A 27,291-nucleotide genomic window follows, 5' to 3' on the forward strand; every position below is an offset into this window, starting at 1 on the left:
GCTTTGGGGGGGGAGACAGGGGAGCCTATATTTCACTACTGAGACTCTGTTGCACCGTGAACATTCTCATAAAAAGATTCTGTTCAGTTTGCCAAACACTGATTTTCTTTTTTAATGTAGCTTGAAATGTAACCCAGATTTCAGCATGTTTCCTTCTCTGGTGGCTCCATTATTCATACACATCTGCAGGGAACACATTTCTGGTATCAGAACTAACTTTTAGAGGTATCCTGCTTTATTTAAAAAGAAATGGTGCTATTAGTTGAAATCAATTTAGGAGGCTAAATGATTTAACTATGCAATTTAATAGTAGCACCAATTTTTTTTTCATTAAAAAATATTAAATAAAAACCTGAGAAATCTAACATGAAGTTAGAACATTTGTCTACTTCCCTTCCCAATATCTGCACTATTATTTCCTTCCTCGTGAGCACTCTGTAAAAAGCATCTTGCATTCTATTCTGTAACAGCACCAGTTAAATGTTGTCGTGAAATGTCTTGAGTTCTTGATGTTTCTTTCAGTCTGCAGTTACCTGTATTGGCCATCTGATCTCAAGACGGCTTAGAAGAAAAATGCCTAGCAACTTTGAAAAAAAACCTAAGGCTTCTTTCTCGTAGATTTTTTTAAGCAGACTGGGCAACATGCTCCTTCGATTTTCACAGGAGCGGGACAATCTGCTGGCTGACAAGATTCCACAAAACAGGTAATCTGCCCATCCTGTAAAAGAAAGATATTGTTCACAAATACATCGTTGCTTTTTATAATTTTTTTTCATACAGCACTTCACAGTTACTTCCAATTATTATTTTGCACTGGTTTGTTGACCCACACAAATTTTACCTTTTTGTGGATTTTATAATAAAGGTCTTAAGATCTTTCCTGATTTCACAGCTACAGACCGAAGATCACAAGGACTAATGTAGATAGTAGGTTGATAGACATAAAGTTAACCCTTAGAAATAGACAACAGTTGAATGCTAAAAGACATATACACACACATCTTCTTAGAAGGTCCACACTCCCTCCCATCCGTCACTATATCTTCTCCTATCTTATTCCCAACACCAAGGAGCTATCACAGAATGTCAGGCTTGGCACACCCTTCTCATCTGCAACTGGAGAATGAATGATCGTGTCTGTGGGTGTTAATGGGAAGGAAGAAGGGAGATGTAGACAGAAAGTGGGAACACAACTCTCCTTGGTTCTGTTCTGTCCTTCCCAAACCACCATAATCACCAGTGACATGGAAACAAATTCTTCCCACTCTCCCATGGGCATCAATCCAAATTTCCCATACTGGCATTGAAGCTAAAGCAGACTGCTCAGTAAGCAAGGTAAGCACAGGCTTACTTGTCCTAACTCATATGTAGGACTCCATTTTACATCAAAGATTTTGATTCTAGATATGGTTGACATCTGTCTCTCTCCCAAACACAAAGCACCATCCTGCAGAATCAAAGCCTCTTTTCAAATTTACAATCGCTAATAAGGACGGAGTATCCAGTGTGCAAAGCAAGCATGGGACTTCCTTGTGCTGATTTACTAATCTGTAGTGAACAATTTCACATGGGTTTCTGATGTGGTAAAACCCATGAAAAATTGTTCACTGTGCATTAGTAAGTTAGCACAATTAAGCCCATGCTTATCCTGCTCATTGGGTAATCCACCCCTGCAGTGAAGGTTTGGGTCCACAGATGGCCCGAACGTCCTTATTGTCCTCATCTTCCTTACACTTTCCATGAAGCGTGGGTTACAGCTAGAGCCATCTACCCACCCCAGGCTGGTGTATGGTCCCCATCATGCCATATATTGGCCTGTGGCTGAGTAGACCTCTCACATGGAGGGCCTCTGCAGCTTCCATCTCTCTGTCTCTGTCCAGAGTGGGCTTGTCTGGAGAGTCCTCTTTGCGTCTTCTCTCCTTTCCTCAAAGCCAACCTCCTTATTTTTCTGAGAAAGGCCTTTGGTTTGCCTCAGCCTTAAAAGGTCACTCACTCTCTTTGCTAACAGATAGGTCTCTTAATGGGCTTGTTTCCATTTAATGTTATCTGACATCTCTTGTATGGCCAAGAGTCTTGGGCTTGGAGGTCATAAGACATGAGGTTAATGAGGTTAAGTCCAGGTCACATCCAGCCTTCCTATCTGGGAGGACCAAATCCAGTGTGTAAGAACAGCACAGGCTGGATTTCAGTCCCACTGTCTCCTTGCCCAGGCACTTTGTTCATGACTTGCACAACCATATGGAGTAACACAAGTTTAAAAGATTCTGTTCTTCATTTACACACTTGGAAAGTCACCTAACATCTCTGAGCCTCAGACTTCTCACCTGCAAAGTACAGTAATAACCATGATCTCACAGGGCACAAAAATGTAACTGCTTAATGGTATCATAAATCTTTTCTAGGACAAGTTAGGGTATAAACAGATGAACAGTAACAGAAAATGAATGAATTTTGTAAACATATTACTTTATCTCAGAGGTATTTATTAATTTTCTTTGTAAGTCTACTTTCTCTAGAAGACCATGAGCTGCCTGGCAGGGAAAACTTACCTTTGGAAATACTCCTCCCACCCCCACCCCCACCCCCGACTGACAGGGGTGTGCAGGGAAATGTTGAAACACTTGCTCTTTGGTTGTGTGTGTGTGTGTGTGTGTGTGAAGCCCCGACTTGTAGTCTTTGCAGGTTTCTATGGTGCAAACACTCCCACCATGGCCTACTTTAAGCTACCAAAGTATGCAGCTGGGAAGAGAAGCACACAAGAGGTTTGCATGGTCTGGCTCCAGCACACTCGGCCTATAGTAGGTGCTTTTACTCATCTTCTGGGGGACATGTTTATGTACAGACTCTGCACCTACTAGTGCTTTTCTCTGGCAACAACAAAGTAGAGCTGCAAGACCTGGTGCTTTTGTATGAAAAATGGGATGAAAGGTCAGAAACAGTGAGTGGGAGTAGATATGTTTCCAAAACTTGGACCAATCCACCATGAAATCACCACCATTTAACTAGGTAATTCTGGCTCTTGGGATTACAGAGTGTAATTTAGATTGTGAAAACAGATCTCCATACTCACTTTGCATTCACAAATGGTGCATGAATCCTTCTTCCATTTTGCATTGTTTGTATGAGATTTACCCTTTGCATCAGTGCATTCAGTTTTACTGAGCCTGGATTCAAGTTTCTTTATCTGCAACAAAGCAATTCAAGACACAACAAAGCAAAAACATTTATTGGTCACTTCAGATTAAAATGTTAGCTCTTGCAGCTTCTGTTAAGGGTGATGTGAAAATATGGAAACAGATAATGGTAAAGCGTGAACAGGATGATAAATATAACTAATGTCACTGAACTGAACATACAAAAAAATGGTAAAAAGGCAAATGCTTTGTTACCTATATATTCACCACAATTTTTTAAATTTTAGCTCTGACATTAAATATGTTTCTTTGCTTTAAATAATGCCATAAAATAACATGGTGTGAGATGATTAATTCTAAAGAACTCTTATGTAATAGAAAATTTACATACTAGACAGGTAATAATAGCTGTTTGTCCCAATACTACTTGACAAGATTATCTGCCCATTGCCTTATCTGGTACCAGAATTACATATACTTTAAAATATGCTTGCTGTTGTTGTGTGTCATTGAGTCAATTCTGACTCATAGCAATGCTATATGACAGACCAGAAATGCCCCATAGGGATTCCTAGGCTGTAATTTTACAGAAAGGAGCTCTGAGGGTGCTGTGGTTAAACCTTTGGGTTGCTAACCAAAAGTCTGGCAGTTCAAATTCACCAGTTGTTCTGCAAGGAGAAAGATGAGGCAGTCTGCTCTCATAAAGATTTTTACCCTTGAAAGCCCTATGTGGCAGTTCTACTGCTACTATTCTGTCCTAGAGGGTCACTATGAGTTGGAATCAACTCAGTGACAGTGAGTTTGGGTTTTTTTTTTTTTGGTTTTAATGTTTAAAGGAGCCTTCTGCCAAGTCTCTCTCCTATGGAGCTGCTAGTGGGTTTGAATCTCACACCTTTCATTTAGCAGCTCAGCACTTAACCATTACACCATCAGGGCTTTTTAAAATAATAATAATAAAAAGCCTTTGCAAACAAACAAGATATTCTCATAGGATTATGAGCGTAAGAATCAGTCAACCAATGAGATGATCAAAAACATTCTACACACTAGTATTTTCAAAACATGGAAAACGCCATCAATGTCTCTAAGCCATAAATATGGAAGATGTTATGTTGTTGAATGTCTTATTGTGTGTTTTCACCACAATAAAAGTTAAAAAAAAAAAAAAGGAAGAAAGTATGAATGATTGTGACAGAATAAAAATCCCCAAAATTAAGTCAGCTTTATTTCTGTAAAAATAAAATGTCTTTTTTTTTTTTTTTGTAATCTGGAAACAATGGTATTCTGGAATAAAGATGATATTTCCCAACCTTCTTTGAGACGAGTTGTGGCCATTTGACTGAGTTCTGACCAACTCCAAAAAAAAAAAAAAAAGCCAAACTCACTGCCAACAAGTTGGTCCCAACTCATAGAGACCCCTCGTTGGGCTTCTGAGACATATCTCTAGGCAAGTAGATTGCCCAATCTTCCTTCCAAGGAGTGGCTGGTGGGTTTGAACTGCCAGCCTATTGGTCTGCAGTCAAATGCCTTAGGCACTACGCCACCAGAGCACCCTCTGACCAACTGAATGAGAGCAAAGGTGCACTTTCTTGGGAGTGGCTTCTAAGGGAAGGACCATGTCTTCCTTTCTCTTATCCTATTTCACCCTGCTGTTGGGTGGTAAGTAGACAGGGTGATGAGCTGGAAAATCTTTGGGCTAAGAAGTGAATTTAGAGACAGAGGTCACACATAACAGCACACAAGACAGAAGTAGCCAGATCTCTGACATTGTGGAGGGCACAGCAGCTTTGAACCATCAAACTCTAGACTTACATGAGAGAAAAATAAACTTCCATCTCATTTTAACCATTGTTATTTTGGGTTTTCTGTTACTTGCACCTGAATCAAACCTAACTGATAAATGAGGTTGGGACGGATATAATTTATTGTATGTCCTCTTTCTTGTAATAAACCATGTACAGCTTGTGGTAAGGTTGCGTGCTTTGATAAAGGACATCAGTGGCCAAGAATAAACTTAAAAAACAAAATAAAATTCCTACATGTCTATTTCAATTATAATGCCTTCCATTTATTTTGTGCTACAGCCTGCCAACAACAATTATATGGTCTTGAATATATGTAAGATAGATTGTTTTACCAATACAAATATTATGCTGTAAGAAGATGTGAAAAATCACCGTAATCTCTGACTTTTATGATGATTCTATGGCACCAATAGCCCAGTCTTCTAAGATTCCATTACTCAAAAAGATTCCATTACTCAAATTACTCAAATTCAGGAACTATCTCAGATATAGCTTCTAAATGAAAAACATCTTTTCTACTGGAAACACTCATTAGCATAATTAACATTCCATTTATCTTTGTTGTTGTTGTCAGGTGTTGTCAAGTCATCCGCAACTCTTAGCAACCCTATGCACAGCAGAACGAAACACTGCCTGATATTGTGCCAGCCTCACGATCCTTGCTATACCTGAGCCCATCACTGCAGCCACTGTGTCTACCCATCTCATTGAAGGCCTTCCCCTTCTTCGCTTACCCTCCACTTTACCAAGCACGATATCCTTCTGACAACATGATCAAAGTAGGTGAGACAAAGTTTGGCCATTCTTGCTTCCAAGGAGCATTCTGGCCATTTATCTTAGACCTTTTCTAACTTAAAACATGAAGAAAAGAGGGAAGCTCCCTGAAGCTTCAGAAATATTGGTGCAGGATGGCTAGAAAGAACTAAAAAAAAAAAAAATCCCTATAAGTCAGGCCATCTCTGTGTTTTCTGGAAGCCACTCAGGAGATCTGAAACATTCATTTCCATATCTGTTGGCTATTTTTACATTTAAAGTCAGAGAGAAGGAACAGCATAACTCTGATCCAATGTTTACATCAGAGATAATTAGAGTAACTTAAACATACCTGCATGAACAAAGTATGGTAATAAATGGTATGTGGATAAAATTGAAAAGATTACAAATTTTGCATACATCTGTTCTGAACTGCAATTTATTGAAAAATAGTAAAAATATTCCAAATGTATTTCTCAAAGCATGACAACATTTCTGAGGATGGCCATTCCCACTCTCTTCTCTGATGCATGAGACCAAGAAAGGGGTTCTTAGCAATGTGCTTGGATTACATGTAGTTTATGGAAAAGAAATAATGATGCCAAAGAGAAACAGAAGTAATAAATAAACACTAGTTAGTGTGGAATGTTAGCCTGGACAGTACTACACCTCATGCCGTTTTCTGCCTCCCTACCTTTTTTCAAGCTGACCCATCTTGCAGAGACGCCACCACCACCTATCTTTAAGAAACTTCAAGTCACGTAGTTCAGAAAGTCTGCTCTGCCTGACTGTCCTATGTACTACATAACCCTCTGAAGCCCCCAGCTGGCTTACTATACCACTCTGCCCTTATCACAGTGCTCTAAGCATCAGTTTGGCTGTCTCTCCCATTCCTAAGCTATGGGAGAAGATCTTATTTCTTGGCACTCTGTGCACCTTGTACAATGCCACGCGCATAGTGAGTGTTCTCTCAGTTTGCTGAATGACTGAATAATCCTAACAGTCAAGTAGCTGAAAAGCTATGTAAAAGAATTCATATTTAAGACTCCAGAAATGAAATTTCATGGAGCAGTGGTTAAAGCACTTGACAAACCAAAAAGTTAGCTCTTCAAATACACCAGCAATTCTACATGAGAAAAGACCTGGCGATCTACTCCCCTAAAGGTTATAGCCTAGGAAAACCTATAGGGCAGTTCTACTCTGTCATATAGGGTTGCCATAAGTAGGAACCAAGCCAGTGGCACCCAACTATGACACTCCAGAAGGCAGAATAAGGACTTGCATATAGGAGACAGATGTGGAAGAATCTGAAATTCCTCTCAGTATTTCTGTGAAGGAAACTTCAAGGTTAGACTGCAAGATAACTAAAGTCTCTTCCAAACCTAATAAATGAGAATCCTGTAAGTTAAAGGAGCTGCAGATACAAAATTCAAAGTATCACATGACCATCACTCATGTGCATACGTCATGGAAATTCCACCATAGAAAAATGAAAATCAGTGGGTCTTACATTCTCTCTCCAAGTGAATAACCCCAATTTCATTGATAAATCCCAATACAGACAATAGAAAAGGTGAAAGTAAATTCCTCAAGCAGTACAGTATGTTGCTGCTGTATGCCACTGAGCTGATTCTGACTCACAGCAATCCTCTATGACAGAGTAGAAATGCCTCATAGCATTTTCTAGGCTATAATCTTTATGGGTGCAGACTGTCAGTTCCTTTCTCCAGCAGAACTAGTAATTCATTGTCTGTAAAACTTCTAACTCAACCTTTCAGTTAACAGCTGAGTGCTTAACCACTGTGCCACCACAAGTCCTCTTGGGCAGTATAAAGTCTTCATTGTTTGGCAGGGAAGAGACTGTTTACAAAGCCTCTAAAATGCTTCAGGGAAGCACTTAGTTTAAAAAATCCCTGTTGTCCTACTTGATAGACTGGAGGTACTAGTAACCTTACTCACATACAGAGGTATTTGATCTACTACATCAGGCAGCCACTTCAAAATACTTCTTATTACTCCTTAGGGACAGTTAATTAACTCTTTCGTGACCTGTGGGACACATGTCATCCACCTACATTTTCCTCATCTGGGTTTATTGGGCATGTGCTTCCCCACTGGTAGTGCATGCAGCCATCAGGGGAAAGGGGGCCATGAGTAACTGTTTGAAATGGAAGAAATGGGAATGTGACATAACTACTGTTTTCATAGGGTTATAAGAGATGACACATTCTGGAGAAGCGATTTTGCCAAATTTTTGTCCCGTTTGCTTTTCTTACCCACTAGCCACTCCTCAGAAGGAAGGCTGGGCAATCTACTTCCATAGTGATACTGCCTCAGAAACCCAAGGAGGGGTCGCTATGAATCGGAGCCGACTCAACGGCAGTGCATTGCGTTGCGTTAAGCTTGTACGTCTATATCCGGGTTCCTGTGCCTAAGGCATTTGGCTGCTAACCAGAAGGCTAGCAGTTCAAACCCACCAGCCACTCCTTGGAAGGAAGAGTGGCCAATCTACTTTGCATAGAGATACTGCATCGGAAACCCAAGGAGAAGTTGCTATGAGTCAGGATTGACTTGATGGCAGTGAGTTTGGTTTCGTTTTTTTGTGCATTATTAGAAAGTTGCCTTTCTCATGATGACTTCAGATTCACATAAATACCTCATTTCAGGTGCCCTTAATGGTATGCACCTGTCAAGAAGGCAGTGTAGAGTCCTGAAGGACAAATAAATCTCACATAATTTTATCCCCTCAAGCCCAAGCAACAAGTGTGTCCCACATAATCCTACCCTAGAGTCAAGATGGACATGTTTCCCATATAATATGCATCAAAATTCATATTTCATAACAAAAGTTCAGAAATGCTCCTTGATTCAGCATGTTCACACATATAACACATGGAAATGATGAAACTAAGTAAAACAGTTTTGGCATAGTATAGCCACACATATACTGTGGATGTCTCATGACATTTCCAGAAATGAATTTTGGCTCATTCATCTGTCCTCCCATATCACAGGTAAATTATATTGTTTTGTTCATTATTTTTCATTTTCTTTAATATTCTGCTTGTATGTATAAAAATAGTTCAAAATGTTACTTCTGATCAAAACTATACAAGAGAAGTACAAGCCACGGTCAAGAAGTCATGGACTGAGTTTGCTAGTCCCTCAGAAATCGGAAAAGAAACAATTGAAACTGTACATTTGTTTCTATAAAATTGATCATTATACCACATTAGCTCAACAGTTGAATGTGAAAACTTTATCAGAACATCTTATGTGAAACCATTAGGTTATGTTAGGTCTGCTTACTTCATAGCTTAATTATGTCTTCTTAATGTCAATGTCTTTGATCAATGATAAGTCACCTTAGTCACATGCTTGCAAGCACAAGCCTCTAAAAGGATCCTTGCTTCTTGTACACTTCACATTTTGCGATGAGAAGTAAAAACAAGTTTTTAAAAAATAGCATAGCACGTTTACAGAAATAACATGGGTGGTATGTGTGCGACTGTCAAAAACCATATAATGTGTACATTATTCATATAAAAATACAGATATGGTGTCAATGTTTCCAACATGCAGAGAAACTGTGTATTGCCCGTCCCTCCAACAACAGTCACAGGGTTGGCAACCCTGGAGCCAGCAACTTCTATGGCTCTCAGGTACTCCACCACCTCAGTAACCCTGGTTAGGTTGGGGAGGTCTGGGGATGATAGTTCAAAAAGAAGAGCTAAGCAAACAAAAATATCTTTTGCTTGAGGTACTATACCATGGACTTTGAGAGATTAAGGATTATTATAAAGTGTTGGGGCAGAATTTACATTTTCAGAATCACCCACTAAATAAAAGGTTGTTTTTGAAAAAGGTGGAAAGGATTTATGCTTCTGAAAATGATGACTGCGGATACAGATATAGAGAGTTATATTTTCTGTTACCTGTTCTCTGAGGTCTGTGATGGTCTTTTGCATTTCCAGAACAAATTCTTTGAAGTCATTTGTCCCTGGTACATTTGAGTATTCATAGGATGCTGAAGTAGTATTATTGAAATATTTATTGTGTTTTACAACACTGCAGGGGGTGGGGAGAGAAGCAGCAAAACATAATCGCAGCAGGCTACAACTGGTGTCATTTTATACAAGTTCAAATCCTGCCTTCTGAGCTCAAAAGAAAATTCAAAGTTTCTTGAATGGGGTTCCCTATGCCTTTGGGATAGATACTGGACTCTGAGCTTGACAGAGGTTGTGCTATCAGCCCGGGTGAGGTAGACAAGGCAGGACTCAGGCTACAGGCCTGTCCCACTCTTCAGCATGACACCTGTGTCCACCACCAGTGATGAGAAGGAACTGATGGCAACAGAGGTCTGCCCTCACAATCCGCTCAATCCCCGACAATACAATAACGGCACTGTTGGTAAGACTTGGGGAGCTTTGTCCAGGGGTGTGGGATATCTGTTCGCTATATAAAATTTTACCCATGTTTACAACCATACCTCAATATTTTTCGTGGTCTTGTTTTCTTTGTGGGCTTGTCTTCCTGGTAGCTGAATTCAAGAGACCGTTTGCCTCGGAAATGATATGAAAAGGCATTAAACTGTCCCCTAGTCCTACAGTCTAAAATGAAAGCATAAAGGGGTATATTAGCTGTAGATGACTCTAATTGTATGACAAATTAAGTACATATTTTCAAGTGTTGACAATACTTATGGCATATCTATGAAATTAACTGTGATCTCTTTCTGTTAGAGGCAATGAGTGAAGGGACCGAACAGATATATCCTCACTCTCCTAGACACGTCAAACCGAGTTACCTTGCTGCTTTAACCCTCTCTTTGTATCCAGCCATTGCCTCCCTATCTGGTTCAAGCTCTCCTACTCTCCAATGTCCACTTCTCCAACTGCCTCCTAGCTGGTTTCCCTCCCTGCAGGTGACCCACTCAAATACATCCTTCACAAAGTCATTCAACCATACTCATCCTGCTATCGTTTAAAAGCCTTACACGGTTTCCCATCACCTACCACTTCGGTCTTCTGGGATCTGACTTTATTCACTTGGGGAATGCCATCTTCCACCTCTGACTACTTAAGTCTTTGTGCTCTGGAAGCACATTATGTACTTCCCACATGAATGGGAGGAATGATGACATCATGCCTCCATTTCTTGTTCCTGGGACCGACTGATGTGCCCTCCCTACTTTCCCTCCTGGGTAACTATTCACTCCCAGATGCAGCTGACAGTTCCTTCCTGATGGCCCGTAATAGAGTCAAGTGCTCCTTACTGCTCTCTCCCTCGGGCCCTGTCTTTGCATTACTGAACAAAATGATCTGGTACTTTAATGCCTAAGGCATGAGAATAAAGGTCAAATCTGGCCATTTTCAAAATTCAAAAGTCTCCTGAAGGGACTGGACTAGAAATTCCACAAGAAGAGAAAACCTACATGAAGAATAAATCGAAGCAAACATATCTGCTTACTCTCCTCCCCTGTGAATGGGCTGCAATCATTTTTCTGGTCTCACTTTGTCTTGGTAACAGCTGGAAAGTAAAGTAGCCAGAGATTTTGTTCTTCAGTATCAAGACCTATAGTTCTGCTTCTGTTCACATAATAAAGCTGATAAACAATTCCACTAATATACTTTATTTTGGCAGCTAACTAGTTTGTGATGCAAATCTAGAATACTGGATCCATCTCACAATGATTTACTCACCAATCATCTAAGATAAAAGAGAAAAGAGCAATGTATCTTAAATGGCTCCTGGAGACATGAATGAAATCCAATCAACAGGAGCTCCTCTCCCTCACAGCCACATCTCTCGGTAATATACTGTCCCTCTGATTAGAGCTGTAAATAGTCCTTCCAGAACTTTCCTACCATCCTCTTTGAAGCTACACTGGAGCCTAAACATTTCTAAAGTAGAGAAATGATTCTTCTCAGCTTAAAAATCCCCATCCCAGATTGTGTAGGACTGGGGTTGGGGTGGGGAGGTCCCAGTGGAAACAAAAAATGTAATGTGGGAGCACTAATGTGTGAGAACAAGGCAGGCGGAGGTACCAATCCAATCACCAGGTGCCAGGTACAAGTGTGTATAACTAGTATTGACACCAGATCCAGACCCGAGGTCGTCTACTGAAATATCACCACAGGAGGACTCTGTCCCTCTGTCTTTGCCAGCAATGTCCCTCTCAGTCACTTCCACTCCCTATAAGGCACAGATGAAATCACACCTGTGTAGGCACCACCCCCTTGCTACACTGTATTCCTAGGCTAATTAGGTTGCCTTCCAAGAATCTAGCAGTGTACTTTCCACACAGTACCTCTTGAAGGTGATAATAATGAAGACTGATACATTCACAATGTAAATGTATGAACCTCATTAAATGCCTTAGGCTCATTCTATAAAAGCAGAGTATAGCCAGAGTTCAAAAGCAAAAATTCACATTACTAGCATCCAGTTATTCTTAGGAAATAGTACCAGTTTCAGCGGGATTTTAAAATAACCTAGTCCAGATGTATTGCAGTGTTGTAATAAAAGTTCATTTTAAAAGAGAAGAAATGTTCATTTTTCTACCTCTGATGTTATTTCCAGGTTATCAGAGCTAGAAACCTTTGCTTGTCTAATACTCACAACTCATTTGAATCAAGTCACCCAAATATCACCAATAATGATAGACAAAAAGACACCATGTGCTTTCTGACACGATGCATTGAGAAGTTCACAGCATTGCTTATACTGCATTCCTGCCAAAAATATACAACCTGAATCTCATCATAAGAAAAACACCAGACAAACCCAACGTGAGGAAAATGCTATGAAAAGGATAAAGTAAAACTGAAAAACTGTTCCATATGAGAGGAGACTAAAGAGGCATGCAAATCAAATGTAATTTATGATTCGGGATGGAATTCTGGATTAGGACATAAAGTGATATAAAAGGACAGACATTACTGGGACAATTGGTAAACTCTCAAAAAAAGAAGAAAGTTAGAGAACAATATATTATCCATGCTATATTTCTGAATTTTAATCATACATACTAAAATCAATTATTTAGGAGTTAAGTGGCAAGATGTCTACAACTTCTTCATATCGTTTAGGAACAAAATATATAATATATGCATGTAAAAAGTAATGAAGAGAAAGAGAGAGAGAAGGACAAGTAATAAAGTATATATGACAGAATGTGAGTAACTGATGAATCTGAGCAAAGTTGACGACTTCTTTGCCCTATTGTTGACACTCTAAGTATGAAAATTATTCCAAAATTTGTGTGTTGGGGTAGATGAGTGTGTGTGAGCATGGGAGTGTGTATATTTGTGTATATTCTTCCCTTAACTCAATCTCCCAAAAGTTATAATTCATAACTTTGGTCAAAAGAAAAAGAAACAATGTATCCAGGAGGTGTCTCTTATACTTGTTATGTGCACAGGTATCATACTTTCACTAAACACAAACAAAACTAAGAACTAAAATGATGAATAGGTATAACTCGGTGAATCTATTTTTAAAGTTGAATTGAAAAGTAAATAGCAATCAGTATTTGGGCCTACCAAACCTTAATTCCTCCCCCTATCCTCTTCCTTCAGTATACTTAGATATGGCTTTTGGGCTAAAAAGTAAAATAGATAAGGAAGGCTGGGCAATCTACTTCCATAGTGATACGGCCTTGGAAACCCAAGGAGGGGTCCTTACGAGCCGGTCACTGGATAGTACATAACAACAATATAATACGTTTTAAGTGTTGTCAGCCTAGGGCTATGCTTGCTATTTTGACAATGAGGAAGTATCTGGAAGAAATTAAATTAAAATTGCTTCAAGTAGCTAAATTGCCCAAATAGTCCAACTGATAGTAAGGAAAGGGCTCATAAAATGATAATGGAGTACAAAGCCTGGCTTTAAAAGATTAAGTCTTAAAAGCACTTGGGATTTTTCTGAATGAAAGAGCAGACAATCTGGCTCTACTGCTTCTTAAGCAGCTAAAAGTAACCTGGTACAGCTATCAGAAAATGAAATTTTTGTATCAGAGAATAAAAAAAGTGTTTTTTTTTTCCCAAAGATTTTCAAAGAGAATAATGTTCTGCAAATAAAAGAATCAAATTCTCTGCCCTGCTTGTGGAAAAGCCTTTTAAACTAAATAAACCTGTGAGAATAAAAAAAAAAAAAAAAAAAGACAGATATTTCCAACAGGTGTAACTAGATTTAGAAAATTTAGCATAATTTTAATTTCCACTTGAATTCTTCTACCTTATTAACACATCATAGGAGCTCTGGTAGCCTAAAGGCACTTGACTGCTAACCAGAAGCCTGGTGGTCCACCAGCCACTCCTCGGAAGAAAGATGGGGCAATCTACTTCCGTAGTGATCCTGCCTCGAAACCCAAGGAGGGGTCGCTATGAGTCGGGTCCAACTCGAAGGCACATAACAACAACAACAACAACATTAACACATCATATTTTGCATATATGTGTACCACAGAGTTTTCAGTGTCTATTTTTCAGAATGAGTTCACCAGATCTTTCTTCCAGGGAATCTTTGTTTGAGTACACCAGAACCCTTAATGTTTTGTTAGTAGCTGAGGGACTCTGCTTATAAAACAAGCTGCCCTTAACGTGAGCAGCTGAGAGCTAACTCAATGAACAATCTGGACTGCAACATATAATGAAAATGGACGTGGGTTGATTGTCCTGATTGTGTACTAAATTGTCTACTAAAGTCTCTCAAGTCAAAATAATTTATAGTTGCATGGTATATTTTACTTCTTTAGAAGACATTTTAAATTTTTTTCTGGTTATATAAAAATGTTTATAAAAAGTTAGAAAAGCCAGGGTAAACTTTTAAAAACAAAATTGTATATATTTGATATGTTCTTCTGTTTTTTTTTTAAATATTTTATCTGTAGGTAGGGTAAACAGGCCAACATAACTCATATTTAGACACGTACAGTGAAATCTATGAGAGCCAGCACTTGATGGAAATGCCTTATTTGTCCTAGTCTCCCAAGTTTTCCACCCTTGACAATGGTGCAGCTTACCATTTTTTTTCACTCTCTTTTCACAGAAAATATTTCAGTTTTCCTTCTCTAGCAGATTTCTGTCTTACCCAAGTTCTGGATTTTGCAAGTTATACTGTCTTATTTTTTAAAGAAAAATTAGGATTATACTTTATATTAAAATTTTGTTTCCTACTTGTTTTACTTAATATTTTAGTTATTATGAACATTTTCCTATGCCATTAAAAAATTTTAAAAATTATTATTTGTATATTTTTGCTCCAGATATTCCTCAATACCATAATTTAACAAATCTCCTACAGCTGAATATTTTACTTCTACAGTTTTATTATAATATTTACATGCACTCATTAAGAATTCATGCATAGTGATGGTTGTGTAAGATGATGAAAGTAATTAATGTCATAGAACTGTACATGGAAAAAATCTTATACATATATGCACACAGACACACACTCACCACAATAAAAAATAATTAAAAAAAAAATTTTGACACATGTGGCAAAATCAAAAAGAAAACAAAATCAAAAGTGAGAGGTACGTATCTTTTAAAATACAAACCTTCACAGCAATCCTGCCACATTCTTAAATCAACTTTGGGAATGTCATCACAATTACTATATCCATGGGGGAACTCCGCCACCCTAAAGACATCCTTCTGTACACGGGTGATGTTGTCAGAATTGTCGCATAGTATCCTGGCCAGGGACGTTTGCTTGATTTGTGTTAACTGAGCAGGGGAAAGTACCCCAGGGTTTTCATACCATAACCTGTTATTTCCCAAAATGAAAACAGAATCAGATTAAAAACAAGGAGACTCAAACACCATATATGTAGCTGAATTAAAAGAGTCCTCTACTAAGTTTCACCAATAATATAGAAATCACTCAAACATTGTTCATATTTTCCAGTTTTAAAAAAAATCTGGACAAAAAACAGTGGAGGATAACTATTTTGATTAATCAATCAATAAAAAGAATAAAGTAATTTTTTAAAAATTAACATACATGAAAGCTATCCATTGAATCAACTGGTATTGTTACTAGGAAAGGCCCGACATCTGCCTTTCCAATATGTTAAACTAAACTGATAAAATTAAGCTAAAATTGCAACTTTAAAATCTAGCAATAGGGTCAAGCTCTTCTAATCTCTGACAATGGGTTAACTGTATAAATTATCTAGTAAGTTTTCAGGAACAAAAATATTCTTATAAATGAAAATTCTAATGTGGTGACAGGCAAGCCCAAAATAACTACACATGTGTGTGCACACACACACACACACACACACAGTACGAAGAAGGAATTTTCCTCATACTTAGCATATATGCCATTAAATTATTCCTCTCTGCCTGAGTCCCAAAGAGAGAAGTTCAAGAACAGACTGTCTTCTCTACTGCATTTGTGTTTACCTGTCCCCATCTCGTAAGCGTTTAAATTGTGTGCTCAGCAGGCACATTAGTGTAGGCCCCAGTCGGCTACCAGGAACCAAATCTTCTACCATGAGGGCAGGAAATAAATCTATGTTTAGCGGTGAGCCATATAACCTACAAACAATGAAAAAAAAAATCTTTAAAATTCACTTCACAGAACTCTATCTGATCAAAAACAAAGCAAATATCAAAAAGTCATTTTTTTCTATCATTCTTTTACATTATTCAGACCACTACTTCCCAAAGAAAATGCACCTTTATTTTTGTTTTATCATCTTGTCATTGTACTTTAAGGAATTTTTCCTACTTTATGATTTGCTTATTTATATATATATGCATGTGTATATATATTAAATAAATACATATTTATTGTAAGTTTAGAAGAGCCAAGAAAAACACAAGGAAGAAAATTAGAACCACATCTTTTCCTCCTATTCAGAGTAACCACACTTAATATCAGCAGGAACAACCATCAAATGTTTTTTTGCACTAATACATGAATACAAAGAGGGGTACCTAGTAAGGGGTACCTTGGTGGTACAGTGGTTACAATTCTAGGCTGTTAACTGAAAGGTCAGCAGCTTGAACTCACCAGCTGCTCTGTGGGATAAATATGTGCCATCTACTTTCATAAAGATTACTGCCTTGGTCATCTTATGGGGCTGTTCTACTCTGTCCTCTAGGGTCACAGTAAGCTAGAATTGACTTGAGGGCAAAGTATTTGATTATTTTGTTTTTTGTTTTGATTTTGGTTTATATGAATACATAAATTATATATAGGTATGGACACTTATCTTTTAAAGAATAAAACTGTAATTCAACTATAAATTGAAAATATATTGACTATAATGAAAATCTTTACTAAGCAGAGATAGTACAAAAGACAAATAACAAAGTTGAAATATTTAAGAACAAACATATTCATAAATTCTTCCAATTCATGAGAGATATACCCTTACAGAAAATTGACAACTTCCTGCATAATTCATTCTTATCTAATCTTTTATAATATACAAAGTACTCCCTAGACAACACTTTCAATTGATATTCAAAGTGCCACTGTTTTTTTAAAAAATATAATCTATAATTCAGACTGCCCTTTTTTACCTTTTTGTCCTCAGTGGGCATTCTTGTTACATGAGACTAGAATTCTTAAAAATTAACATTTAGTCTTTGAAAATAAAACTTTAAAGAATAAATTTTGCTAAGTTCAATAATATTAATATTAAACTTCTAGCTATATTATGATGCACATATACTTAGAAAGAATCTTGAAGGTTATCTGGTCCAGTGACTAACACAGTGTGAGGAACAGGTGTATCAGAATCACCTGAGGGACCTTTTCCCAAACAAAATGTAGCTCTGGTTTCTGGACCAGTAAGCTCCTTTTAGCTTTCTGCTCACTCTATACCCAATTTCAAAAGTGACTCATTATTATAGGATCAGAATGAGAACAAAGGGTATCCAAATGGGAATGGAGGGAGGAAAACTATCCCTATTCACAAATGATATGATCCTACAGATAAAAAATCCCAGTGACTTCACACAAAAGTTACTGGAACTAACAGAAGGATTCAGCAAAGTGGCAGGATACAAGATTAACACACAAAAATCACTTGGGTTCCTCTACACTAAGAGGACTCTGAAAAGCAAATTGAGAAATCATTATCATTTACCATAGCCCCCAAAAGGATGAAATACCTAGGAATAAAACACTTTTAAAGGGAAAATTATAAAAGACTACTGCAAGAACCTGAAAGAGAACTACATAAATGGAAAAACATTTAATGCTCATGGACTGGAAGATTCACCATTGTGAAACTGTCAGTACTACCAAAAGCAATCTATAATAACGCAATCCCAATCCAAATCCCAACAACATTCTTTAATGAAATGGAAAAACTAATCTCCAGCTTTATATGGAATGGAAGAAGGCCCGAATAGCATTATTAAAGAACAACAACAAAGCAGGAAGCCTCACACTTCCAAGCTCAAAACTTACTCTACAGCCATGGTAATGAGAACAGCCTGGCACTGGTACAATGAATAGAACTGAAAATCCAGAAGGAAATTCATCCATCTACTGGCAGTGATTTTCTACAAAGCATCGAAGTCCATTCAATAGGGAACCTTAACAAATGGTGCTGGCAAAACTGGATATGCAATTTCATATGCAGAGAAATGAATTTGGATTCATACCTCATACCGTGCACAAAACTAACTCAAAATGGCTCAAAGACCGAAATGTTAAGACAGCACAGAGTCAAAACTAAGGCACTTAATTTTCAGCATAAATAGTCTATCAAACAAAACTAAAAATGCACAAATAACAAAAGATAAATTAGATAACTGGGACCTCCTAACAATTAAATACTTATGCTTATCAAAAGGCTTAACCAAGAAAGTAAAAAGAAACCCAAGGAGGGGTCGCTATGAGTTGGGTCTGACTTGACGGCACATAACAACAACAACAACATCTAAAATATAGAGAAAACTACAACACCTCAACAACAAAACAGTCTAATAAAAAAAAAATGGGCAAAGGATATGACCAGACACTTTACCAAAGAGAACACTCACAAAGAATATGACAAGACAAATACATGAAAAGATTCTCATGATCATTAGCCACTGGAAAGATGAAAACCAAAACTATAATGAAATACCATCTCACCTCTGCAAAAATGGCAATAATCAAAAAACCAGAAAACAACAAATTCTGGGGAGGCTGTGGGAAGATTAGAACCCTTATATACTACTGATGGGAATTATAAAATGATAAAAAGAGTATGGTAAATAGTTTTGCACTTCCTCAAAATGCTAGAAATAGAAATACTTTATGATCCAGCAATTCCACTCTTAGGTGTACATATCCTAGAGTTATAAGAACACTGACACAAATAGAAACAGGCACAATTATGTTCACTGCAGCATTATTCACAATAGCATGGAATAGATGGAAACAACTTAATTGCTCATCAACAGATAAATGGATAAACAAATTGTTGTATATACATACAATGGAATTCTACACAACTATAAAGAGTAATGAGGAGTCCATGCAATATTTGATAACATGGATGAATCTGGAGGACTTTATGCCAAGTGAAATAAGTCAACCACAAAAAGGTAAATATTGTATGATCTCACTTTTATAAAAAGTCAAGAATAGGAATACACCCAGCAACGTTCTTTGATAGTTCCAGGGATGGTAGGGGTAAGGAGGGGAAATAACTTTCTAGATAGTAGACGCTTGTTACTTTAGGTGAAGGGAAAGGCAATACCCAACATGAGTGAAATCTGCACAAACTTATCTAACGTAAGTGAAGACCTAAGTACTATGCAAGAATAAGGTACAGTTTTGGGAAATGCTATAATGTACAATTTCATCATGAGAATAATAACATCAAAAAAATATGGCATGGTTACACAGATAAGACGTGTATGCATATATGTGTACAGAAAGGCACATGTGATTATATGCATGTATAGGTGTATCTGTAGGCATGTGTAAATACATGTTTATGTATCACATATATATTCACGTATATAATATACCAAATAAGGGGCAGAGTTACAGGTATTACCTAGACACAACCAAGCACCCCAAGGGATTTTAGTGGGTTTGAAAGCTTGAGACCAAAGTCTTGTGGGAAAACTCAGTCACTTAGTGTAACATAATTCATAAAGACAAGGTTCCACATGCTTGTTTGGTGAATAGCATCTGGGGTCTTAAAAGCTTACAAGGGTCATCTAAGATACAACTACTGGTCTCCACTCATTTGGAACAAAAGAGAATCAAAGAAGCCAAAAACTCAAAGAAGAAACAGGACTAAAATCCCACATGAATCATAGCCTCATCTAGCCTAAGACCAGAAGAACTAGGTGATGCCCAGCCATCACCAATAACCATTCTGACCAAGGGCACAACGGATGGTCCCAGTTGGAAAGGAAGAAAAATGTAGAACAAAACTCAGTCTCCTAAAGAAAAAAAAGGCCAGATTTACTGGACTTACAGAGCCTGGAAGAATCCCCTAGACTAATGCCTTAATATACCCTTTGAACTTGAAGCTAAAGCCATCCCCAGTGGTCATTTTTTATCCAAATAATGAATTGGATTATAAAATAAATAATATCACCAGCGCTCCACTGAATACTATAATCCCTTAAATAACCGACTACATGAAACCAAATGGTCAGCATTTACCCCAAAACAAAGATGAGATACCAAGGAGGAGCAGGGAAGCTAGATTTGGAAACAGAACAAACAAAATGGAAATAATGAGAATGTTGACACATTATGAAAAATGTAACCAATGTCTTAGAACAAGCTGTGTAGAAATTATTAAATGAGAACCTAATTTGCTACATAAACTTTCATCTAAAATGCAATAAAATATTTTTTTCAAAAAAGAACAAAGATTATATTTAGGCATGAAAAATAAAGATAATTCACATAAATCCTAATTAAGTAAAAATTGTGACAAAAAAGGCTGAAAAGTATGTTGAACGAGTAGAGTATGTATATATTTACATACGCCAGTGAGTTTTTATTATTATTATTTCAATTGAAATATAGTAAACGTAATAGGACATAATAGGAGCTCTGGTAGCGTAGTGCCTAAGGCACTTGACTGCTAACAAGAAGGCTGGCGGTTCAAACTCACCAGCCACTCCTCAGAAGGAAGATGGGGCAATCTACGTCCATAGTGATACTGCCTCGGAAACCCAAGGAGGGGACGCTATGAGTTGGGTCCAACTCGACGGCACATAACAACAACAACAGTAGGACATAATGCTCATTTTAGGAGCCCTAGTGGCATAGTGGCTAAGGTGCTCAGGTGCTAACCAAAAAGTCAGCTGTTTGAACCCACCAGCTGCTCCATGGGAGAAAGATATGACAGTCTGCTTCTGTAATGATTTACACCCTTGGAAACCCTGTGGGACAGTTCTCTTTTCTATAGGGTTGCTAGGAGTTGGAAATGACTCAAAAGCAATAGGGCATAGGTTCATTTAGTCACAGCTTGCAAAAATTATAAGTAAAAAATCATTTTCCTCTAGAACGCTTGGGTCAGATACTAAATAGAACGTCGTTCTAACTTCAGTGCCAGTAAAGTGATAAGGATTCAGAAAATACACTAAAGTTTTAAGCTGATTTTTTTTAAGCAATTCTTTTCAAATGAGAATTATTATATTTAATTATAAACTGATTGACAGAACTAATTAAGTGTGTGAAGTATGAAGGATCATTATGGTAAAAACTCTAATGCACGATTATTTTTATTTCCATGAAAGACTGTATCCAAAGAAACTGGAATAAATAGCATGAAAAAAAAGTTAATGAGCAAAGGATAGATAGGAACAGACTTTTAAAATAAGAAGAGCTGTTGAATCTCTACACTTTGGAGAACTTTAAAAATATAGTTACTAATCAGACTGTCACAGAAGTTCTAGGAGAAAGTGATTGGGTCTAACACAGGAAATTCCAATCCTAACTAAACCCAGCTCTAGTACTAATCAACTGCATAATGCTGTTGTATTTGCTTTACCTGTATAATGACGGGATTACGGGAGGTGATCTTGAGAGTTTCTTTCCAATCTAATTCACTTAAGGCATTTTTCATCTTTTTAGGAATGATAACCTACCAAGCAGTTTTCTGACGTTGCTTTCCATTGAGGCTTATAATTGTAGGCCAATGAAATTTGCTTCCAGAATGGAAATGCTGCTGTTGAGAAGACTGCACAGAAGATTTACTGCAGTACAGTCAATGGCAATCTCAGAGGGTATGGCTAGAATGGCCTGAACTAGGGGTAATACAGTAAACAAAGGGATAAATTACAAGCCAAAGCCATCAGAGTCAGTTTATTCAAGGATCCTACTCTGCCAACATCAAATTCTAGCACTTTCTTCCCCTACTCTTGAGAGCAATAGGAATCTCCTCTCTGAAGCCCAAAATAGGGTTTCAGTTCTGGTGTTTTTCCATTCAAATAATTCATTCTTCTCTTTAGTCAAGTCCCTCCGCCAGATATCTCTTTATTCATAGCTTAATTTATCACAGTCAGCAAAGCTTATCTTTAGAGTTGAATGAATACAGATTTTGGTATAGTAAATAAGGGACTTGACGACTAACCCGAAGGTTAGTGGTTCAAACTCACCAGCTGCTCCGTGCAAGGAAGACTGGGCAATCTACTTCTGTAAAGACTTCCAGCATCAGAAACCCAATGGGGGTCACTAGCATTCAGATACGACTCATGGCAGTGAGTTTGTTTTGTTTTCTTTTGATCCATTCATCTTGTGCTTCTGGCTATGCTCCTGGCTGTGTTCCTCTCCCCTTGCAACATAACGTAGCAACTGAGTACATACTATCTTCCACATGCTATGTTCTTCTTAATGCTGGGACCCATTTCCTTGACTGTCATAGACTTATCTAACCTCTTCATTAAACCAAAAAAATTTATTGCCATTTACTTGATTCCAACCCTAGAGGATAGGGTAGAGCTGCCCCAATGGGTTTCCAACATTGTAAATCCTTAGAGAAGGAAATTGCTACATCTTTCTCCACAGAGCAGCTGGTGAGTTCAGCTGTCAACCTTTTGGTTAGCAGCTGAGCACTTAACCACTAAGCCACAGGTCTCCTTAACTTCTTTACTACACAAACAAAAACCTGACTATGGGTAGCTGTTGTTGGTTATAGTCAAGTCAATTTTGACTATTGGCAAACTCATGTGTGCAGAGTAGAACTGCTCCAAAGGGTTCTTTTGTGGTGGTGGTGGTTGTTTTCCCCAAAGAGTTTTTCAGGCTGTGACTTTTGGGAAGCAGATCTCTAGGCTTGTCTCCTGAGACACCTCTGTTTGGGTTTGAACCACCAACCTATTGGCTAGTAGTCAGGTGCTTAACTGTTTGCACCACTCACTGTGTCACCAAACAAGACTATATAGAAAAAATATCTACAGTTTGGGGTTTTGGGGTTTTTTAACCTGATGTTTATAAATACAAATTTTAAGCCATGGTTTCTTTAAAACTCACCTTTTCAGTTTCTCCCGGATTTCAGGATTTTTTATTTCATTTTTAAGATCTTCAAAAGTATAAGCTGATGACAGGTTACAGTACACCCGGTAGTCATGATAAGGTGGGATTCCATGATCTCGGCCTCTCTGAATGTTGATGGCAGCCAGATCCAATGCCACTGTGTGGGCCATGGAGAAGAGCCTCTCTGTGAGCTCCGTGTTCAGTAGCTGGGAGGGCACGCGCATCTTCCCCGCAACCCCAAACAGTCCTCTGAGAAGAGGGTCAATGCCCCCCTCATTCACAATTCGAAAGGGAGAGAAGAAGGCTTTGTGAAGAGGTATGTGGCCTTGAGGAATAGGCTCAAAATGCTCATCAAGTCGATAGAGTATTGGATTGACAAGTGTGTGGCCAAATCTAAAAGCTGCTGTCGCAAAGGCGTTAAAGATTCCAGCATTAACACTAGGGTCGTAGCCTTTATACTCCCCTAGCATCTTCATGCCCACCTCACCAAGGATCTTAGGAAGCCAGTTCTGATAGGTGATGTGCTGAATCTCTGCGCCCACAATTTTTCTTGTCTCGTAATAGATGGTGTCCCCATCCCAGTGGGGATTCAGCTTAAGCAGTTCTGTGGCAATGCGGTTATGCTCTCTAAACCACAGTGTGTGCATGCTGGTCAGACCCAGCTGCTCATTGGCTCGATGATCCCCAGCTAAGAAACAAGGAATTGGACTTTCGTTTTCATCTCTCATGCATTCGGTCGGTGGCCCTGTTGCAAAAGGAAGAAGCGGCTTTCCAGATCTCTGCACAATGCCCTGTCTCAAAAGCCCCCGGTGGCTGGCTAGGTCCCGGATCTCTCGTGCCTCATGATCTGTGCTGCCATACACATTGGAAGCATCTATATACGAAGTGAGCTGGTTAATCTGTTCTCGAGGATAAACAGAGTTCATGAGAAGGGACGTCATGCCACTGCCACAGACGGGGCTGGATCGCACAAAGAACATGCAACGGGCACCATTTCTGACTCTGGGGTCATTGGGTGGGATCATGACTGAGAAACAGGGAGGATCATTGCTGCAAACAGAACTACAGTGCTGCCCGTCGGAAAAGCGGGCCTGACTCAGGGCCACCACTGTGGAGTCCAGGTCATGGTCGAGGAATTGGCCCCACTGCATTGTCATGTGGGTGAACTGCTCATCAGGGGTGACTGTTTCCGTCCCTATCAGAGATGTTGAAACCAAGCGGGGCATAGGGAGCACATACCCGTTGTAAAGTCGGTTTGGATTAATACCTCGAGGGGTGTTGAATCCATTTTCGTACACAGACTTTAATAAACGTTCAAAAGCAGTCAGAGAGGCTCCCCACATAGGATGCTGGAGATTATTGCACGTTCCATCATGGGTCCTGTATTTCTGGTGAAAGCACATATCTGAGCAGTTATTCACTCGTCGATGGGCAGTGCAGCCAGAGAGGTTAGCAATCAGATTCAGGTACTGGGGGGACACAAGGTCATTATAGTGGTAACCTAAAATGAAATGTAAAAGTAAGGTAACACTTATTTCCATTGGAAAACGGCTATAGAACATTGTGCACCCAATAGTTCCTTCTTATCTGTCACCATCTCTGAGCTTTCCATAGCTTGCCACAATACTGAACATAGTCTTCCTGTTGGACACCCTCTCACATGCTTATTTAGTAAAGTTCCTTCTTGACTTACTCTGCTTCTTTTCTTCTCCCAATTAGAAAGGATTGTCTTCTCCTTTCCTGTTCCTCTAACATGTCTCCCTTAGCAACTGAACAAACCTCATGATTTCAATATCACTAATATTTCTCTATTCTTTAGCTCTAGTCCTAATAATTTTCATGAATCCAAGCTTATATTTTTTTTCAACTTCACTTTAAACCACTGAAAGCAACTTGTAAATAAAATTCAATGTGACCAATCATAAGCAGTCCTCCTCCAAATCTGCCCCTTCTCTTGTGGACCATTCACACCACATAGCAAAACTAGTTTCCCAGATATAACCCAAACCAAAAACCAAACTCACTGCCATCGAGTTGATTCTGACTCACAGCGACCCCTCCTTAGGTTTCCGAGGTAGTATCTGTATGGAAATAGATTGCCCAGTCTTCCTTCCAAGGAGTGGCTGGAGGATTTGAACCATCAGCCTTCTGATTAGCAGTCAAATGCCTTACGCACATTCAAAACCACAGTGATCTTTGATGCTTCATTTTCCTTTGCCACAATGCCAATCAATCTTCAACTTCTGTCTATTATGTCTCCAAAATATTCCTAAAAACTTCTTCTTCTCCATTCCTACTGCCATACCCCAGGGTCAGACTTCACTCCTCCCTCCTTGCCTTGAATTCCAAGATCAGTCTCTTAATAGATACCTACCACTATCTTAGGAGCTCTGGTAGCATAGTGACTAAGGCATTTGACTGCTAACCAGAAGGCTGGCGGTTCAAACCCACTAGCCATTCCTCGGCAGGAAGGTTGGGCAATCTACTTCTGTACTGATACTGCCTCAGAAACCCAAGGAGGGGTCGCTGTGGGTCGGGTCTGACTCCAAGGCACATAACAACAAAAAAAACCCACTATCTTGCCCTCCACTAACTGATCTATATGCAGCAGTCTGACTAGGTCATGTTTGTGCTAAAAAACCATCAGTCTTTGCTCACTGTTACAGAAGAAATTCCAAACTTAATAGCTTAGCAAATTACTCCAAATAAATCTTCCTAATTTTATCTGCTGTTCTTTATCTTCAAGATAATTTCTCCAAATACAACTAGTTAATGTTCCCAGGACAGCACATACTCTCATGACTCTTTGCCTTGCCAATGCCTTTCCCCTAAATGTTCACACATCCAAGTCCTTCTCATTCTTCAAAGCTCCTCCTCCCCAGGGCTGGCTCTAATAGCTTTACACACAGACACACACACTCCTCAGTTCTGAGTCATCACTACATCTTCTTTCTAAAATGTCTCAGCTGATGTATGGCTATCAAGACTGGCTCTATATACATTTAAACCAAACAATAAATAGCGCCCTTATCCTGGTGTCTATTTAACAAGATGCTTTCATTGACATAAGGCACCACATACCACAGCAAACTCAGAGAGCCACCATGAGTTATTTTAATATTTTAAGGAACGCACAGCTATTGATACTGGACTTCTGATAGACACATGGTGAACTACTGGTTCGAGGCAGCTCACAGTGTCAACACTAGATTGCACTTCATCCCTTTGAAAGCTCAGAATTCAGTGGTTGCCTTAATGAAAGCAAGTACCACAGCAAAGTCAATGTGTATTAAGAAATGGGAGTGGCAATGTCCAAACCAACTTCAAGATTTGAAAAGTTGGTGCACTGTCCACCAGGTATACAGGTACCATTAGCAAGTGATCATGGTTATTTAAGAATAAAATAAAATATTACATTATCTTTCAAAAAAAGAAAAAGATACAAGTGGAATCCCTGAGACTATGGCCCTTGGACACCCTTCAAGCTTGGAACTGAACTCACCCCTGCAGCTCAACTTTCAGCCAAATAACAGGCAGGCATGTAAGGTGAACAATGACACCAGGGAAGTATGCACTCTTTAAAAAAAAATCAGCCATACAAGATCAAAAGAGCAGCATTTGCCCAGGGATAAAGCTCTAAAGTTTAGCAAGAAAGGATAGAAAAGAAAGACGGAATGGAAATGGTAAACATGGAGGAAGTGGGAAGAGTGCTGCTACATTATGGGGACTGCAATCAATTCACCAAACAAATGTGTATTAATTGTTGAATGAAAAACCAATTTGCTCTGTAAACTTTTCACCCAAAGCACAATAAAAAGTTAAATAAATAAAGAAAAAAGACTCCCGTTTTGTGTAGGGAAGGTGTCTGAAATCCTCATATAAGAACATAAATAAGAATTAGAGTAAAGAATAATCACGGGCTGGGGGAGAAGCAATTAGAAATATAATAACTAGTGAATCACATGAGAGAAAAAGTTGTTACCATTGTATGTAACATTCAGGGTTTCCTTGCCATCAAAGGTTTCGGGCTCAATTTGACTTGAAAGGCTTTAGCAGTACACACTTCCCAAGGACTCAAACAGTGAAACTGAAATGTCTGGCTCTACTTTCACAGTGAAACTTTTAGGAAGTCT

General features: G+C 38.6%; 1 protein-coding gene across 1 annotated transcript in view; it reads right to left on the reverse strand.

Annotated features, from left to right (window-relative positions):
* Window positions 1-598: 598 nt before the first annotated feature.
* Window positions 599-27,291, reverse strand: part of PXDN (peroxidasin) — a 219,472-nt gene continuing 192,779 nt past the window's right edge. Inside the window, exons 17-23 of the mRNA XM_007948129.1 lie at window positions 23,156-24,659; window positions 16,108-16,242; window positions 15,258-15,466; window positions 10,182-10,302; window positions 9,628-9,760; window positions 3,071-3,184; window positions 599-718 (exon numbers count right to left, since the gene is read on the reverse strand). Coding sequence (XP_007946320.1) covers window positions 599-718; window positions 3,071-3,184; window positions 9,628-9,760; window positions 10,182-10,302; window positions 15,258-15,466; window positions 16,108-16,242; window positions 23,156-24,659 — 2,336 coding nt within the window. The remainder of the gene's footprint in view (window positions 719-3,070; window positions 3,185-9,627; window positions 9,761-10,181; window positions 10,303-15,257; window positions 15,467-16,107; window positions 16,243-23,155; window positions 24,660-27,291) is intronic.

This window comes from Orycteropus afer, unplaced genomic scaffold (assembly GCF_000298275.1).
Source record: "Orycteropus afer afer isolate SDZICR_OR568_19922 unplaced genomic scaffold, OryAfe1.0 scaffold00204, whole genome shotgun sequence".
Taxonomy (NCBI): Eukaryota; Metazoa; Chordata; class Mammalia; order Tubulidentata; family Orycteropodidae; genus Orycteropus; species Orycteropus afer.